General features: G+C 51.2%; 1 protein-coding gene across 4 annotated transcripts in view; it reads right to left on the reverse strand.

The window, feature by feature from the left end:
* Positions 1–383: 383 nt before the first annotated feature.
* LOC144175058 (uncharacterized) overlaps positions 384–15552 on the reverse strand; it is a 63443-nt gene continuing 48274 nt past the window's right edge. For 2 of the 4 annotated variants that reach the window (XM_077704101.1, XM_077704100.1), the window contains exons 2-4: positions 3277–3455; positions 2425–2577; positions 384–1703 (exon numbers count right to left, since the gene is read on the reverse strand). In XM_077704101.1, coding sequence (XP_077560227.1) covers positions 1524–1703; positions 2425–2547 — 303 coding nt within the window. In that variant the 5' untranslated portion in view covers positions 2548–2577; positions 3277–3455 and the 3' untranslated portion in view covers positions 384–1523. The remainder of the gene's footprint in view (positions 1704–2424; positions 2578–3276; positions 3456–15552) is intronic. The other 2 variants (XM_077704102.1, XM_077704103.1) reach the window with 2 other exon arrangements.

Genomic DNA, 15552 nt, shown 5'->3' on the forward strand with positions numbered 1-15552 from the left:
ATGCGGTCGCTCTGCTCGTGTCCTGTATTGTAACCTCGCCCGTCGGGGCATTGTATGTTTTTTTTGGCTTCGGCTCACCTCTCGCTATGAAGTAAACAGTTACGTTACCCTACTGCTCTGGACTTCTTCACGACTGCAACACCGGCTGACCGCTCGCACCATACACGCTACCCGTCGTATGTTGGAGGCCACGGAGAAAGGATCGGGTGCCCCCGCCCGGTCGCAACAGCAGTGAAGAATTCCTCGTCAATGGAAACAAGCTTTTCTCTAGCACCAGCCAGAAAGAAAGAGAACCGAACCACGAGACATAACCAACGGGAAGAGACCTGCCACAGACTCTTCAGCCGGTCGTGGGTCAACTGTCAAGACAGAGCCAGGGGCCCACGCAAACAGCTCCGTGGTGCGCCTTTTTGCAGTGTGGCCAAGTGTAGAGACTTGAAACATCAAGCAAAAGCTGAGACCAAGGTCACCGGCCAATCCACTACCAAACCGAGGAGAACGGCCGCTGACTGGAAGCGAAGGAAGAAGCGGGGATCTCGTCCTGGGGGAGAACAAACATGGCGTCTTGAGAATCGGACGTGGTGTTGTTACATACATATATATACATACATATATATACACTGTAGAATTCTACATTTCACACACTAGTTATTTCCCATTCCGCAGCCATCCGCGCTCAGCAAACATGCCTTGCGAGCGCCGGCTGCGGACGGATCCGTTGTTTGCGGAAGCAGACAAAGGCAGGAGGCGGAGAGGGCAAAACACCAAAGGCAGCATTTATTGCAAAGTTCAAATCAAATATACTGCATACAAACTACTCGTAGGCCATAACGGTAACACTGGGAGCGAGGCATTAAACAACGCTATAGATCGAGATGGTTCGACTCACCGATGGCATACCGGAGCAGCGGAGCGCTGCGCGTGCGAGCGCGGTTGCAGTCTCGCCGCTCGCCCAGACGCGTCCCATTGTGGCGCGTTTCCAAGGTCCAGACCGGCGCGCCGAAACGTCCGCACGCTACCGCATCCCCAAGACAAGAGAGCGTCCTCTCGTCATGCGACAACCCAGCAGACCTCGCCATTTGGTGGCGCTAGTGCCGAGGAAGAACTGGTTCTCGGGTAAAGCAGAGGGGGAAAGAGTCAACACCTCCACCCTGGCGACAACGAACCCTCCGGTCGCTGGCGCCCTCCCGCATGGTTCCCGTCGCGCGAGCGATCGCATTGTGCAACGCCAGCAGCGATGGGAAGCTAGCCAGAAAGGGGGTTCGCGTGAAAGTCGCGATCCCCACATCCCTCCCTCCTAAATTTCTTGCATACACCGGCGAGAGCCGACTACAGGACTAGAGGCGACGGAAAGTTCGTTCGTCGATTAAATCGTTAGTCACTGCATAGCGATGCCTACGCCGGCTTCCGCTGGTCCAAAGCCACCGCTGGTAGTGTTCCAGCAGGCGCGGTCATCCCCCGCTGATGTCTGCAGGCAGGTAGATCCGTGAAGAATCGCACCAGCCAGCCCAAGCAAGCGTTGCTCAGGTGGCGGTGCATCCGTGATGGCCCGTGGCCGCAAAGTGGCCAGAGACTGCCGACTCCCTCGGCCAGGCTGGCGGCGGCAAGCTGCACCGCGCCGCTTCAGCAGGCTCGCCAGCTGCAGACGACCTGTCGTCCGGAGCAGTAGTTAGCAGCTGAAAGTGGTGCTTTTCAGCAGCATGCTGAAAAAGTGGTGCTTTTCACAGTTATATTACTGCAGAGCATAAGATTACACGCATAAAACTTCCCTCCAAAAGCATACACCAGCTTGTAAAACTGTAGTAGTGTGAGTATTATCTTGTAGTGTGAGTGTTATCTGCTTGCATACAGTCTTGGTACATTCTGATGGGGGAAATAAATATTAAAGGCGCCATGCAGACACAACACAAGTTTGGTTCATTCGAAAGATTGCCACCTTAAAATCATAGTGACACCACTCTTAATGCACATTTCGCTCAAATAACCTATATAAATAGAAAAAAAGAGACTGGCCATGCAACCCACTAGCTCATTTCCCGCAACAGAACCTAGGTGTCCTATGTGCCCAGCTGTGTGATTGGCTGAGGCCGGCAAAAGCAAACACAAATTAGGTACGGCTTGCAAGCTTTCCAAATGAGCTATTTGCGCATAAACGCAATGCATATTCATTTTACAGCAGTACGAATGGTGCGAGAAACAATGAAAGTACAAAATACACATAAGCATACAAATACCGATGAGCACTGCTGTTGGTACTGGGCACACTATGTTTGTTGTAGCTGCACAGCAGTCCGCCGCTTTAGAGTTGTCTTACGTGACCCTGTTTGTCGAGAATACCCCGTGTTTCACAAAACGATTACTTTGTACAGTAGCAAAAACAAGCCAATTTCTGGGACTAACAGTAAGAAAGCGTTAAACACCTACTTCCTTCACAGCCAGCACCGTAGAGGGCGCGTGCTGGTGGTGCCGCCAGGCTCGTGCTGGCGCAGCTGGATTCGGGTGCTGGTAGTTCTGAAGGGCCCGTGCTGGCAGGGAGCTGCAGGCCATGTCCACTCTTTTCACTCCCTGGAGAGGTGCCTGAGTCACATGAAAAAGTGTTGCACTCTTAAGACAACAAGCAGCACAGGCAATCAGTTTTATTAAATTGCTCCGCTTTTAAAGGAATTGAAAGGTTGGTCAATACCATTCTCAGCACGCACAAAATCGCCAACAAGTCATTCTACATAGGTGCAGATTGTCCTTTTACGAGACTAACAAGTCACTTTTAGGGTTGGGCCTGTATGAAAATATAGAGCAATAAGTTGTGTTGCCCACTCAAGTCACATTGTTAGCAAGTCTGCTACAAAACAAAGCAGCATTGCCGTGCTCCTGCACTTTCACTTGAATTGCAGTTTTATGAATTTTTTTACTAGGCCTTCTCTTCCAAACAATCTCATTGTCAAAATTCTTTACAGAGAGTAAAGCACTTTCAACGGGCAGTAATTTATGCAGTGCCTACAAGAAGGCAATGGCTAGCAACTAGATAAACCAATAGCTCAAAATCCTCATATATAAGCCACGTGACAAGGTCATGCTGCAGGGCAGTTTTGTTTTCAATCACCCACAGAAAGGACCATGTTCAATCAGGGTGTAGGCACCTTAGATGGTAATGCCACATGTTTGATGAAGTGAAACCTTCTTTGCAACAGTTGACATTACAGCCAACTAAGCATGATAGCAACTGCAGTACCTGGTACGTTGCTTAGCTCGTGCACAGATGGAGCATAGTTTACGCACTGGTGAAAAGAACTTGCCCGCCGCTCCATGTTGACTGATCGCAGCCCCCGCATCTCGACCTCCAATCGCACGACCCTCTTCCTCAAAACTGCTACAGAGTCTTGGTCCCTTGCGGCAGCTCTAAGAATGATGTCGACCTCCGCTGATCTTTCTCTGCCTTCGCAGTTTTTTTTGTCTGCCTGCAATGAGAGGTTGAGATAACATGCCATATTTGTTCCGAGCCTCTTCCACCAAAATGACACCTATTTAGAACAACGAGCACACTTCAGTGTCATTTTACACGTGTTTAATGAGTTATGAGGTCAACTTTCACGCAAATATTGACTTGCCCTAATAAACATACCTGAAAGAGGTGGCTATTCTAGCGCCTTGGCGTTTATGTGCGTCATGTTCGATAATAGCATTTACAAATAACATTACCTTCACAGAAAAACCACGATTTCGAAGCTCGTACAGTCCGCAAAAGGCTTGTCTATAACGCGCGAGCGGCGTGCTCTGGACTGCGCGCGAGACACTTAGTGATAACGCCTGGTTTGAGACCGGTAGAATGTGAACATGCGCGACCCGCATCAGCGCGATGGCTCTTTCCCTTGTCGCTGTGCCCGTCGCCGTCGCCTTGACTTCCGTACTTTCTTTCGTCGTGAGAAGCGCTGGCTGCACTGCCTGGCCGGGAAACAATAGCGGCAATGAGCAATTGGTAGTAGAGCGTTGGCTGCGTTTAACTACGTGCAACGCTTTTTTTTTCGGCGCCCTACAGGAGTTTCGGCGCCCTACAGGAGTTTAAAACGCATCGCTGCCGGTGTTTTATAGTGACTACATATCGGTCCGTGATCGCTTGCACAGTGCATTAAGTATTGTGGCGTGGGCCCGTCAGCAGTGACATGCAAAGCCGAGCCCAGCAACCGAATAGGGGCGCTCACGGGACTCATGCAGCTATTGGCGGAACGATAACGCAATGAACAGCTGTGCGCCAAGGCTAATGCAGACGAAAAAATTCCCCGCATTTAGCCGAGGGGAAGAATGTGAAAGTGCGAATGCAGGAGTTGAATTTGCGCGGCTCGGTAATGTTCGCGAAAGAGAGATCACACACACTCACACAACTACAAAGAAAGAAAGATGCATTTATTCACAGACACCTATTTGTGTTGTCGTTGTACTTGATTGCTAGAGCGTATCTCAGCTTTGAAATTTCGTGTCAGTACTCCTTTAAGCGGGTGCATTAGCCCTTCTCACGCCCGATTCCTGGCCAATCCCCCACGTGGGTATGTGCCTGTCAGCGGCCAGGCAGCGCGCGCCCATCTCCCCCCCGTTGCCAAGGAAGACGAGGAGCGCGCGCACCCGCAGCTGTTGCTCTTGATGATCTACCGCATGTATGTTCGCCCAGTCTTAGAATTTGGGTGCGTTTTGTTCTCTGGCTCTGCGGCCTATAAGCTCTTGCCTTTGGTGAAGCTTGAACGTCAAGCATTGCGCTGCTGCTTAGGCCTGCCCGCTTACGTCCCGATTAGAGTGTTGTACTTAGAAGCCGGAGTCCTAACGCTGAACTCCAGGTTCAAATACCTAACCGTTAATGCATTCGCAAAGTTCTTTGAGTCCCCGCTGGCCAGACCACAGGCTGTTTTCCTCCAGCATGCAAGGTCCTTTTTTGGTATATATTGGTCTCGTCTCCGGCGCCCACAGGTCATTTTTGCCAATTCGTTGCTTACTCCATTAAACACCACCCTCCTGTCAGTTCCCGCCTTGCAGATACCATCCACAGTAGTAAGGATTTCGTTTGACAATATTTTCCCTAAAAACGCTAAGCTTCTCCCGCCTAACATGCTAAATAACATTCTCCTGGCTCACCAGTCCGAATACCCATCCCACGTAGTCATTGCAACTGACGCTTCAAAATGCCCACCCCAACCTTTTCGTCTTTTTTTCTCTCCGACGTTGAACTGGTCTTTTTCATTGCGATTACCAGATTTTATCCCCATTTTTCATGCAGAATTTCTTGCTCTACTCCTTGCAATCCTGAAACTTGATCCGGCGAATTCTTCCGTGATGCTACTCACCGACTCCTTGTCCGTGTGCATGGCTCTCTCCTCAGAAACTTTACATCCTATTGCCAAAACTTTTTATTCCTGCGTCCCCACTCATGTGCGGGAGATTCGGCTCGTTTGGCTGCCCGGCCATTGTGGGTTAACCCTCAATGAAACCGCTGATATATTAGCTAAAACAGCTCTGGCTTTGCCGATCGTCGAGGTTCTTCCCCCGTTTTCTTGCGTGTTGTTGGCACGCTATCGCCAATACCTGCTCAGTCAAGATGCCTCCGACCATGGTCTGAACACTTCTACTGAACTTGAACACCTCAGGTACCGCTGGGAGAGAAGTTTATGCCAAACTCGCTTGTGTGAAGTATTGATAACTTCTTTTCGTTGTGGTGTGCCACCACTTAATCGGTATTTATTCAGGGCAAATCTGATAACCACCCCTTTGTGCCACTTTTGCCAAGAAATTGAATCCGAAGAGCATTTCTTTCTTTTTTGCCGCCGATTTTCCAACCATCGGAGAAGGCTGCTGGAGATTCCCCTTCTACGTCTTGGACTGCCTTTAACTGTACCTGTGCTTTTGTCGTTTGGGGGGACTAGTCTGGGCCGATGCCATAGGGACGTGTGCAACGCCATCCACTCCTTCATTTCGGAGACAGCTCGTCTGCAGTGTTAAAAACATTCCGATTAGGCTGATTTTTACTATAGTTTTCCTATTCTTCTCTCTTTGTTTTTTTTTCTCGTGTTTCCTCTCTCTCTCTTTCATTAACCTAGACCAAATTCTTTCTTCTGCTCCATTATTTTGCCTCGCTTGATTTATTCTAATGAAAACATAACTCTTCTTGGCCAATCCCCCTAAGTGGGTATGCGCCATTTTTCGGGCCACCACCACCACCACCACCTATGCGGACGGCGGCGGACGCTCCAGGCTCGCTTAAGCCCACACCGAAGACCTGGGTGAAATCACGGACATAGAGCAGTGGACGCGCAAAGTCGTCGCAGCCGTCGAGAAGGCGACGTCCGTCACGGAGACGTCCGAGGAGACCACGCGATTAGACCCCCGGCTCGCGCACATGCTGGAGCCTCGAAGCTCGCTACAGCGAAGGTGGAAGCGGCAGCGGCACAACTGCGCCCTCCGCAAGCGGATCGCCACGCTCGGCCGAGAAATCGAGAAGTACAGTCGCCAGCTGTGCGCGCAGCAATGGTTCGAGCTGTGCAACGAAGCCGACGGCCAGCTCCATCGCGGGGGAACGTGGAAACTCCTCCGTCACCTGATGGACGAAACCCAAAGCAAGGAGTATCAACGCCACCGGCTCGCGCAAATCATGTACGCGGCGACGAAGGAGCTCGGGGAACGGGAGGTACACAAGCGGCTCAACGAGCGCTACCTTCCCGAGACCGCGATGGAACAACAAGGAGAGTACGCCGGCCCGCCCAACCCTTCGCTCGTCCGCGACATCGAGGAGTGGGAGGTCCGGCGCGCCACCCAGGCCCTGAACTGCCGATCGGCGGCGGGCCCGGACCGCGTCACGAACAAGGCGCTGCGTAACTTGAGCGACGCGGCCATAACATCGCTCACAAAGTACTTCAACGAGCACTGGCGAGCCGGCAGCCTCCCGCGGCAGTGGAAGACGGCCAAGACAATTCTCATACCGAAGCCCAACAAGCCGCCGGGCATAGAGAGCCTGCGCCCCATCTCTCTCACGTCGTGCGTGGGGAAGGTGTTGGAGCACGTTCTCAACGACCGGTGGCAACGGTATCTCGAGTCCAACGGCCTGTACCCCGACCCGATGCTGGGCTTCCGCTCGCGGCTGGGAACGCAGGACGCGATGTTGCTGCTGCAGCGCGAGGTGCTGGCTCCGCCGACGAGACCGACCTCGGACAACCGCGCCATCCTGGGCCTGGACCTGCAGAGCGCCTTCGACAAGGTGAAGCACTCGGCGATCCTGGCCCAAGTGTCCCGGCTCGGCCTGGGACAACGGTCTTACAACTACGTTCGAACCTTCCTGACCGGCCGCACGGCCCGACTGGAGGTGGGCGGGACACAACTCGAGGAGCGAGAACTAGGCAGTGTCGGCACGCCGCAGAGCTCTGTCATCTCGCCGCTGCTATTCAACCTCGTAATGATCGGCGTGGCCCGCCGCCTGGACGAGCTACCCGACGTCCGCTACACCATCTACGCCGACGACATTACGCTGTGGGTGCCGGGCGGCAGCGACGGCCACATCGAGTCGGCGTTACAAGAGGCGGTGGACGGCATAGAGGAGAGCCTGCGCGGCACGGGTCTCCGATGCGCCCCGCAAAAGTCGCAACTCCTGGTCCTGCCCCCGACGGGACGTCACCGCAAGAAGACCGAAGCGGAGCGCAGCATCGTGGTGCGCGGGAGCGACGGCACGGCGATCCCCGAAGCGACGAGCATCCGCGTCCTGGGTATGCACATCGACGCGAGCCGACGCTACAACAACACCACGGTCGAACGGTTGGTAACAAAGATGGGCATCGCCACGCGCCTCGTCAAGCGCCTCGCCACGCGGGCGCGCGGCATGCGAGAAGCGAGCCTGCTGCGCCTGCTGCAGGCGTTCGTGGTCAGCCAGGTGGCCTACGTGGGAGCCTTCCACGACTGGCGGACCCAAGAGCGCGCAAAGATCGACGCGGCGATACGCAAGTCGTACCGGGCGGCCCTGGGCCTCCTCAACAGCACGAGCAACGCGGCCCTCGCGTCTCTAGGAGTACACAACACGCTCTCGGAGATCAGCGAGGCGCAGCGAACGTCGCAACTGGAGCGCCTAGGGTCGACCCGCACGGGCAGAACGTTACTACAGCGCGTGGGACTAAGCTGCTCCTTCGACGAGGAGGACGAGCTAGTACCGCTGCGCGACGACATCGCAAGCAGCCTGGTGATCCCGCCGCTACCCAAGAACGTGGCGCCGGGGCGAAACTCGGAGCGGAGGATGGCGCGGGCGTGCGCGCTCGCCAAGGGGTACAATGGGAGGAGCGACGCGGTGTACGTGGACGCTTCCAAACGCCGCGACAGGGAAGACACCTACGCCGTGGTGGCGATACGAGCCGCCACGAAAGAAGTACTGAGTGCGGGCAGCGTGCGGGCCAAGACCGCCAGACAGGCGGAGGAGGCAGCCATAGCGCTGGCCCTGCTTCACCCCGACACGCGAACGGTGTTCAGCGACTCGAAGTCGGCCATCGCCAATCTCGCCAGGGGTACGGTCTGCAAGACAACGATGCGAGTCCTCTCCGGCATCGGGGAAGGCGCGCGCAAGAACGCAACGACGACCGTGCGCTGGTTTCCGGCCCACATGGGTCGGGAGCTGCGAGGCGGCTACAGGAACGTCAACGAGGCAGCCGACGCTGCGGCCCGTGATCTCGCCGCGTGCCGGGCCGCGCCAGCGACGGACGCCGACGTCGACGAGGAGCCAAGCAACGACGAGGACGACAACGGCGCAGAGCCCCTGACCACATACGGTGCTACGCTGTGTTGGTATAGGACAGAGAGGCAGGCCTATCCTCCGCCCCACCCGGGGCTCGCGAGGAGAGAGGCCGTGCTTCTACGACAACTGCAAACCGGGACGGTGCTTGCGCCGGCGCTCGCGCGCCACGTGTGCCCGGACATGTACGAGGACGAGGTGTGCGCGTGTGCGCGTGTGTGCGCGTGTGTGCGCGTGTGAACGCAGACTTGGCCCACTTGATGTTGGGGATGTGCGGACCACGACTCAAGTGCGGGGAGGCCGATCCTCCCACCGGACATTGCGGACTCAGTGCGCTCTTCGGGGCGAGAAGAGCAGCTAAGGGCCATCCAGCGGCTCGAGGCTGCACTGGACAGGCAAAGGCGAAAGGGGAACCCGCACTCCCCTCGGCCTCCTCCTGCGGGAGCGAGGGCTAGGGGCGACAGCGGCGGCACTCCAAGTAGCCCGCGCCGACCAGACGCAGACCTCGGGGTCGGCCCGACGCCGCGGTGAGCGGTGAAGACTACGGGACGGTGAAGCCCTGCGTGGCCTGATCCGTCCCCGACTGCCGGTACCTCAATAAAGTCCTTTCTCTCTCTCTCTCTCAGGCTCGCTTAAGAATTGCATTCGCACTTAAAAAAACACCGTGACGGAAGAAATGCTGTGGCGGGTTCGATTCCCCCCAGCGGTAGCCGTTTTCCTGATGGAAGAAACATCCCCCTCGCGAGGGGCACGATCAAATGCAGAGCATTTCCGGGGGCGCACGACGTTAAGTAGTGTGCGTTACGTTAATGTTGTTGCACTTGTGGCAACTGCTGACGAGAGAGCGCGGCGATGAGTGCGTTCCAGCCTCGCCGACACCCGCCTTTATCACGCCACGATCGCGCCAGATTTTTTAAATGCGCCAGAGCGGGGTGGATTGAGACGCGTAAGTCGACTTTCGAAGTGCATGTAAACGCGAGCGCATCGCATTAGAAATGATGTCGACAAGAAAAGTAAGCGCTGCAAACGCAGCTTTGCATTTAAAAACGTCTAAATCTAGTGTAAGGCGGCAGAAAATGCGATTCGTGAAAAGAGAACACAACCAGCCGTTCCGGAAGCTTTGGAAGCGCCAGAAACGCTGCTTCACCTTCGATGTGACACACCGTATAGCGCCACCATCGCACCAGGGGTAATGCGCTACATGTAAACGCTAGCGGATCGCATTTCTTGTGATGCGCTAGGAAATCTGACGCGCTGCTATCGCATTCATGTAAACGCGACTAATGGAACGTGCGCACCGAATCGGAACTTTCACTGAAAACAAAAATAGACCTATCATTGTTAACTCTTTCGGGACCGCTCCATAGGCCATCGATCCCATATGATCGATGGTTTCGCCGTTTCGCGAGCCTGCAGAATACAAATTTTCGCTCGATGGAACACCTAGCGACATCTGGGAGATAGTTTGAAAACTGGAGTTTTCTCTTTTGTGAAGTTTCTTTTTTTATCGCCAGGCGGCAACGTATCAGATATTTTATTCTGACGGGCAGTGGTTTCAAATGTAAACAAACATGGCGTCATACTCGCGCGAGCGCGATAAGAAATCCGCCTCGTCTCGTCTCGCATATCTTCGCCTTCTACTGTGGATTTTAACGATGAGAGAGGCAGTGAAGAGTCGGAATGTGGCTTTAGAGATCGGATTTCAGCTCGAGTGAGGATTCGGGTGTCGATCAGCCTGGAACATCAAATCGCGCTCAAAGGTGGGTGTTGGTTTCGGTTTCAATTGGCTCTGGAGTAAATATGTGCGCTCGAAATATGTTCTGGCTGGTTTATATTTGTTCGCTAGGCTGTTAACTACCTATGGTGGTGATCTCCTGCCACCAGTGCAGAAACGGATGAAGTTTTCGCCGAGACGAGAGCCCGGCGTGTACCTGGGCGACGACGTAGCCATCGCCTTAGTGCCAAAGAGATCACACACAAAACAAAAAACCAGTTACACCTAGCCGCATCAAACTTTTGCGATGAAGAAACAAAGCATTGTGTTAGATTTTGTATATCCTGAAATAATTTTATTATTTTTTAATATTTTTATATTTACACTTTTTTCTATCTTTTTCTGTAGTTTTTTTACGAAGTTTTTACTTTCAGATTTTTTCATGGTTCTATCGTCGGTGTTGAAGTAAAACTTGGTACTGTATGTCAAAGAACATATAATTAGCTGCATTTTGGTATATGCTAAGGCAGGATGGTGCCTTTGCTTTATGTAATAAAAAATTTGTACCGCGACCTCTCTTTCTCGTCACTTTTTCCGGCGGTCCCGAAAGAGTTAAACTCGCCCAATTTAAAACTAAAGAACGAATCCTGGCCTGCGGACGTATGCTTAAGGACACTGACTATGCTATAAGAGAGGACTTCGCAGCTGCTACCCGCCTTGCACGGTCAAAGCTGTTGCAGTTCATCCGCCCTCAAAAATGCGCATTTAAACTCAGCCTCGACAAACTTCACATCAATAAAAGGTGCTACATCTACGATCACAGCTGCGACAAAATTGTAGAAATGAACAAAAGATCAACTTTACCCACAATAGTTAGTGAATCATGTGTGACCCCCAAACAACCAAATGACGCTCCTCTAGACATTGTATCCCCTATCAAAGACCTAACCGTCCATCAACGCTAGATATAAATGTTGCTTTCACCAACATACGAAGCATGCTGCCTAAACGTGACGAACTACATAGTTTTATTGAAGATACAGAAGCAGACATCGCTGTACTAACAGAAACCTGGTTACATGGAGGCATACTCGACAACGAAATCTTCCCGTCTAACATGAACTTCATTTTATATCGCCATGATCGCACGTATCGTCGAGGTGGAGGCGTTATCATTGCTATCAAAAACACTATCCTCTTCACTTATCATTCATGACGACATATTAGAATTAACATGGGTACGAATCTCAAACATTGCCCGAAAAGCCATCTTTGGTATGTGTTACCGGCCACCAGACTGCGAACCTTCCTTTTGCAACCTCCTCTCACATTCACTCACCCATATTAAAGAGAAATTCTCGGAAGCCCCTATATTTCTTTTCGGAGATTTTAACTTTCCTCAAATAAACTGGCCTTTACTTTCAGTCCCCAGTACCTCCCCGTCCAACGAATCCAAGCAATTCCTTGAACTGACCCTAGATTTTAGCCTACACAAAGCTATAACGTACCCCACGAGAGGCGATAACACTCTAGATCTTCTAACATCAAGCCCAGTCGACATTAAGCGCGTGTCAGTTCTCCCTGGCCTCAGCGACAAACTTGCTCCACATTTGCTTATCGCTGCCCTTGATCAGAAGGTCATCAATAGAAAAATTCATTACTGACTACAAACGAGCAAATTTCGACGCTATTAACAGCAAACTCGGTTATTTCCGCGACAGCTTCCGCGAATCCTACCAAACCCGCAGAGTAAATGCCAACTGGCACATATTCAAAAACACAACACTGAACTTCGAGGAACAGTACATCCCAATAATCCGCGTAAAATCATATTCACACAATCATTGGTTCAACAAACAATTGAAAAGTCTTCTAAATCGGAAAAAACACCTTTATCGGAACGCAAATCAAAGCAATAACACAGTGGCGTGGCGAAAGTATCACCTGTGCGCAAAGAAATACATCGAGGAACTACAAAATGCTAAAGATAAATATTTTTCGTGCGACCTGCTATCAATACTTTGCTCAAACCCGACTAAATTTTGGCGCATGCTCTCTAGCAAAAGCGAAAGTAACAACATAGAACTTACAGACCGAAATGAGGAACCAATAGCCACAAAGGACGTTGCAACCACCTTAAACGACTACTTTTCTTCTGTGTTCTCCACCTCTAACTCCACCCAGTCAACGCTACTGCCTACTCATTCCCCCTCCGCTGTATCCTCCGAAATAGCAATTCACCCTCGCTAAATTAATCAAAGCTCTTAAAATATCTTCAGCGCCAGGATGTGACCGAATAACCCCCAAATTTTTAGTAAACACCGTCACAGTGGTGAGTCAGATACTTTGCCTCATCTTCACCCAATCTATTGAAACGGGCGAAGTCCCAGACGACTGGAGGGTAGCCCAGATAGTTGCAATATTCAAAACGGGACAACGCGACAATCCAGCAAACTACCGCCCAATTTCACTTACTACTATCCCTTCTAAACTACTGGAACACATTATATCTTCATATATTGCGTCTCACCTAGAATCAATTAATTTTTTATCCCCACTAGTACGGCTTTCGAAAGCACTTCTCGTGTGAGACCCAACTAGCCGAATTCACCCACGACCTCTTACAACACATGGATGCTAACCTTCAGGTAGATTCTATATTTTTGGACTTTTAGAAAGTTTTTGATCGCGTACCGCATAACCTGTTACCTTGGAAACTTTCTTCACTGGGTATTGCACCGAATATTGGTTCCTGGATACAACACTTCTTCACTAACCGCAAGCAGTACACGTGTGCAAATAATTATGACTCCTCCAAAACTAACGTCTCATAAGGCGTGCCTCAGGGCGCAGGCCTATCACCTCTTCTATTTTTAATATTCATAAACGATCTTCCAACTAACATACAAACAAACCTTCGCTTATTTGCAGACTATTGTGTCGTATACTCCGCCATACAAAACACCGAAAACAAAACTAAACTACAGCAAGACCTCGACACAAATGCACTATGGTGCCAAGAATCTTTGATGCCTTTGAATCTTACTAAATGTAAATCAATGTCATTTTCCCGTAAACGCTCCACTGTTCATCACACCTACTTCATTAATTCGCTTCCTCTCGACACGGCCACGTCATACGAGTATCTCGGAGTGCACATGTACCCGTCTTTGTCATTCGCGCCGCACGTGCAGTCCATCTGCTCAGACGCTCTGCGCACACTTGGATTCCTTCGTCGTAATATAAAATCTGCATCTCCCGACATTAAAAAACTAGCATACTTAACATGCGTGCGCCCAAAACTCGAATATGCATCGTCCATTTGGAATGCTTCCCAGGCATATCTCATCAACGAACTAGAATCAGTACAGAACCGTGCAGCTCGCTTTATAACCTCAGTTTTATAGAGAAACCAGCGTAACCGCCTTAAGGGTGACGCGGCTTTCAACTTCAGAAAAATGACCAAAACATCGCTTTTTTGAAAGTCGCATATTCGGCTTCTATGTTTCCTATTCTGTAGGTCTGCAAAGCTTTTCCGCTGAAAAGCGTCGCAAAGTGGCATAAAAAAAAATAGTTTTGCCAGGCGCGGTGACAACTATCAGCGCAAAAGGGCGAAAAAACGGCAATTTTCGGAGCGCTGTATCTCCGCAACGGTGCCACCGGGCGCGACCATTTTGATATCGTTAGATCGGCCGAGTTAATACGGCCTAGCGTTCGCCTTCCCGGTTCCGCTCGTCGCTTTTATCTTCGTTCATTCACAAACGCACGAGCGGCAGAAAAGAAACGACGCACAAACGAAGCTAGAAATAGATGCTGAAGCGCTATTCGTCCTCCGGTCGGGGCGCGGAAAAACGACCCTCCTGATTGGGTGTCGCGGCGCAAAGAAGATGGCGGCCGCCTGAGCTGCGTAGTGTGGGCGGTTTGACTTCATTTTCGCTGCTTCGCTCGGCCGAGTTTCTGTTCAGTCTGTGGTATTCAACACGGACGTTATCGCGATGGGAAGGCCTGAGATCACGAACCAGATTACGGGAAGTTGTGTGGCTCGAAAGGCGGAGATCATCGAACGCTTCGTGGTGCGCGTGACTATACCGTCGCCAAACCCCGGAGGGTGACGCGGTGTGCACGCTTGCGATAGCGGTTCGTGAAGTGAACTTTTGGTCGGATTTGCGATGTTTACACGCTTAGTTATTGCTGTGTTTTGATTGTGGGCTCGCTAGCCTTGGGAAAGAAGCGGTCGACGCGTCAAACGCTGCGGCGCGCACGGCATAGCCGACGCGCATTGGAGCATCACATGTCTGCGCAACCGGTTACTATTGAACGCCAGTTGTTGTAATTAATGCCTGCGACGTTAGGTTTAATCTTCAAAGCGACCTGACAAGCCATATCAGGGATAATCAAAGTGCGATATGTCGCGGTAAGCGTGCGCTGCGATGCGCGCGAGCCATATCGCTTTCTTGCGCAACGTTTCCCGTGCACTTCTAATAATCATGCAAACAATTTGAGTTAGGAATATAGGAATAAAAATATGTTCTCTGCGTTAAAAATTTACCTTACCGTCGCAGCATTTAACAGTGATTTTTTAGGCCAATTACTGATACCAATGCATATAATCGATGGCTTAGGGCATACTGACTGTGCTGCGAGAAATATTGGATGCCTTGAACGTCAAAAGTAGTGAAAAAGAGACCCCTTCCATCTAAGTTGGAGTTATGCACAATATTATACCGAGCTTTAAAGTAGCTCATTTGCATCCTTGTCGTATGCAAACTTTGGCAATGAACACCTGCACGTATGAGTACTAAGTTGCTGCGCCAGGCAAAGTAATAAAACATAAAAGAAGCCAGAAATTTTCAAATTTAAGTAAAAAATGATTCAGTTGTTGCCATGGGGACAACACTGCAAAGGGAAGTTGTCCAGTGCGATACAGCCAACCAGCTAACCTACTTTGTATTAAAATCCCATTGAAAGCCATCTCCCCCTCTGTTTGGTCTGCAAACTGGGCTATGTACTCTTCACAGAGGAGCAGAAAATGATGTTTTGTGGAAAGCGACAGACTGTAAAAGGCACTCGAATTTCAAGGCAAGGCCTTCCAGAA

Source organism: Haemaphysalis longicornis, unplaced genomic scaffold, assembly GCF_048455015.1.
Source record: "Haemaphysalis longicornis isolate Haplotype H1 unplaced genomic scaffold, Haemaphysalis longicornis Haplotype H1 scaffold_3, whole genome shotgun sequence".
Classification (NCBI taxonomy): Eukaryota; Metazoa; Arthropoda; class Arachnida; order Ixodida; family Ixodidae; genus Haemaphysalis; species Haemaphysalis longicornis.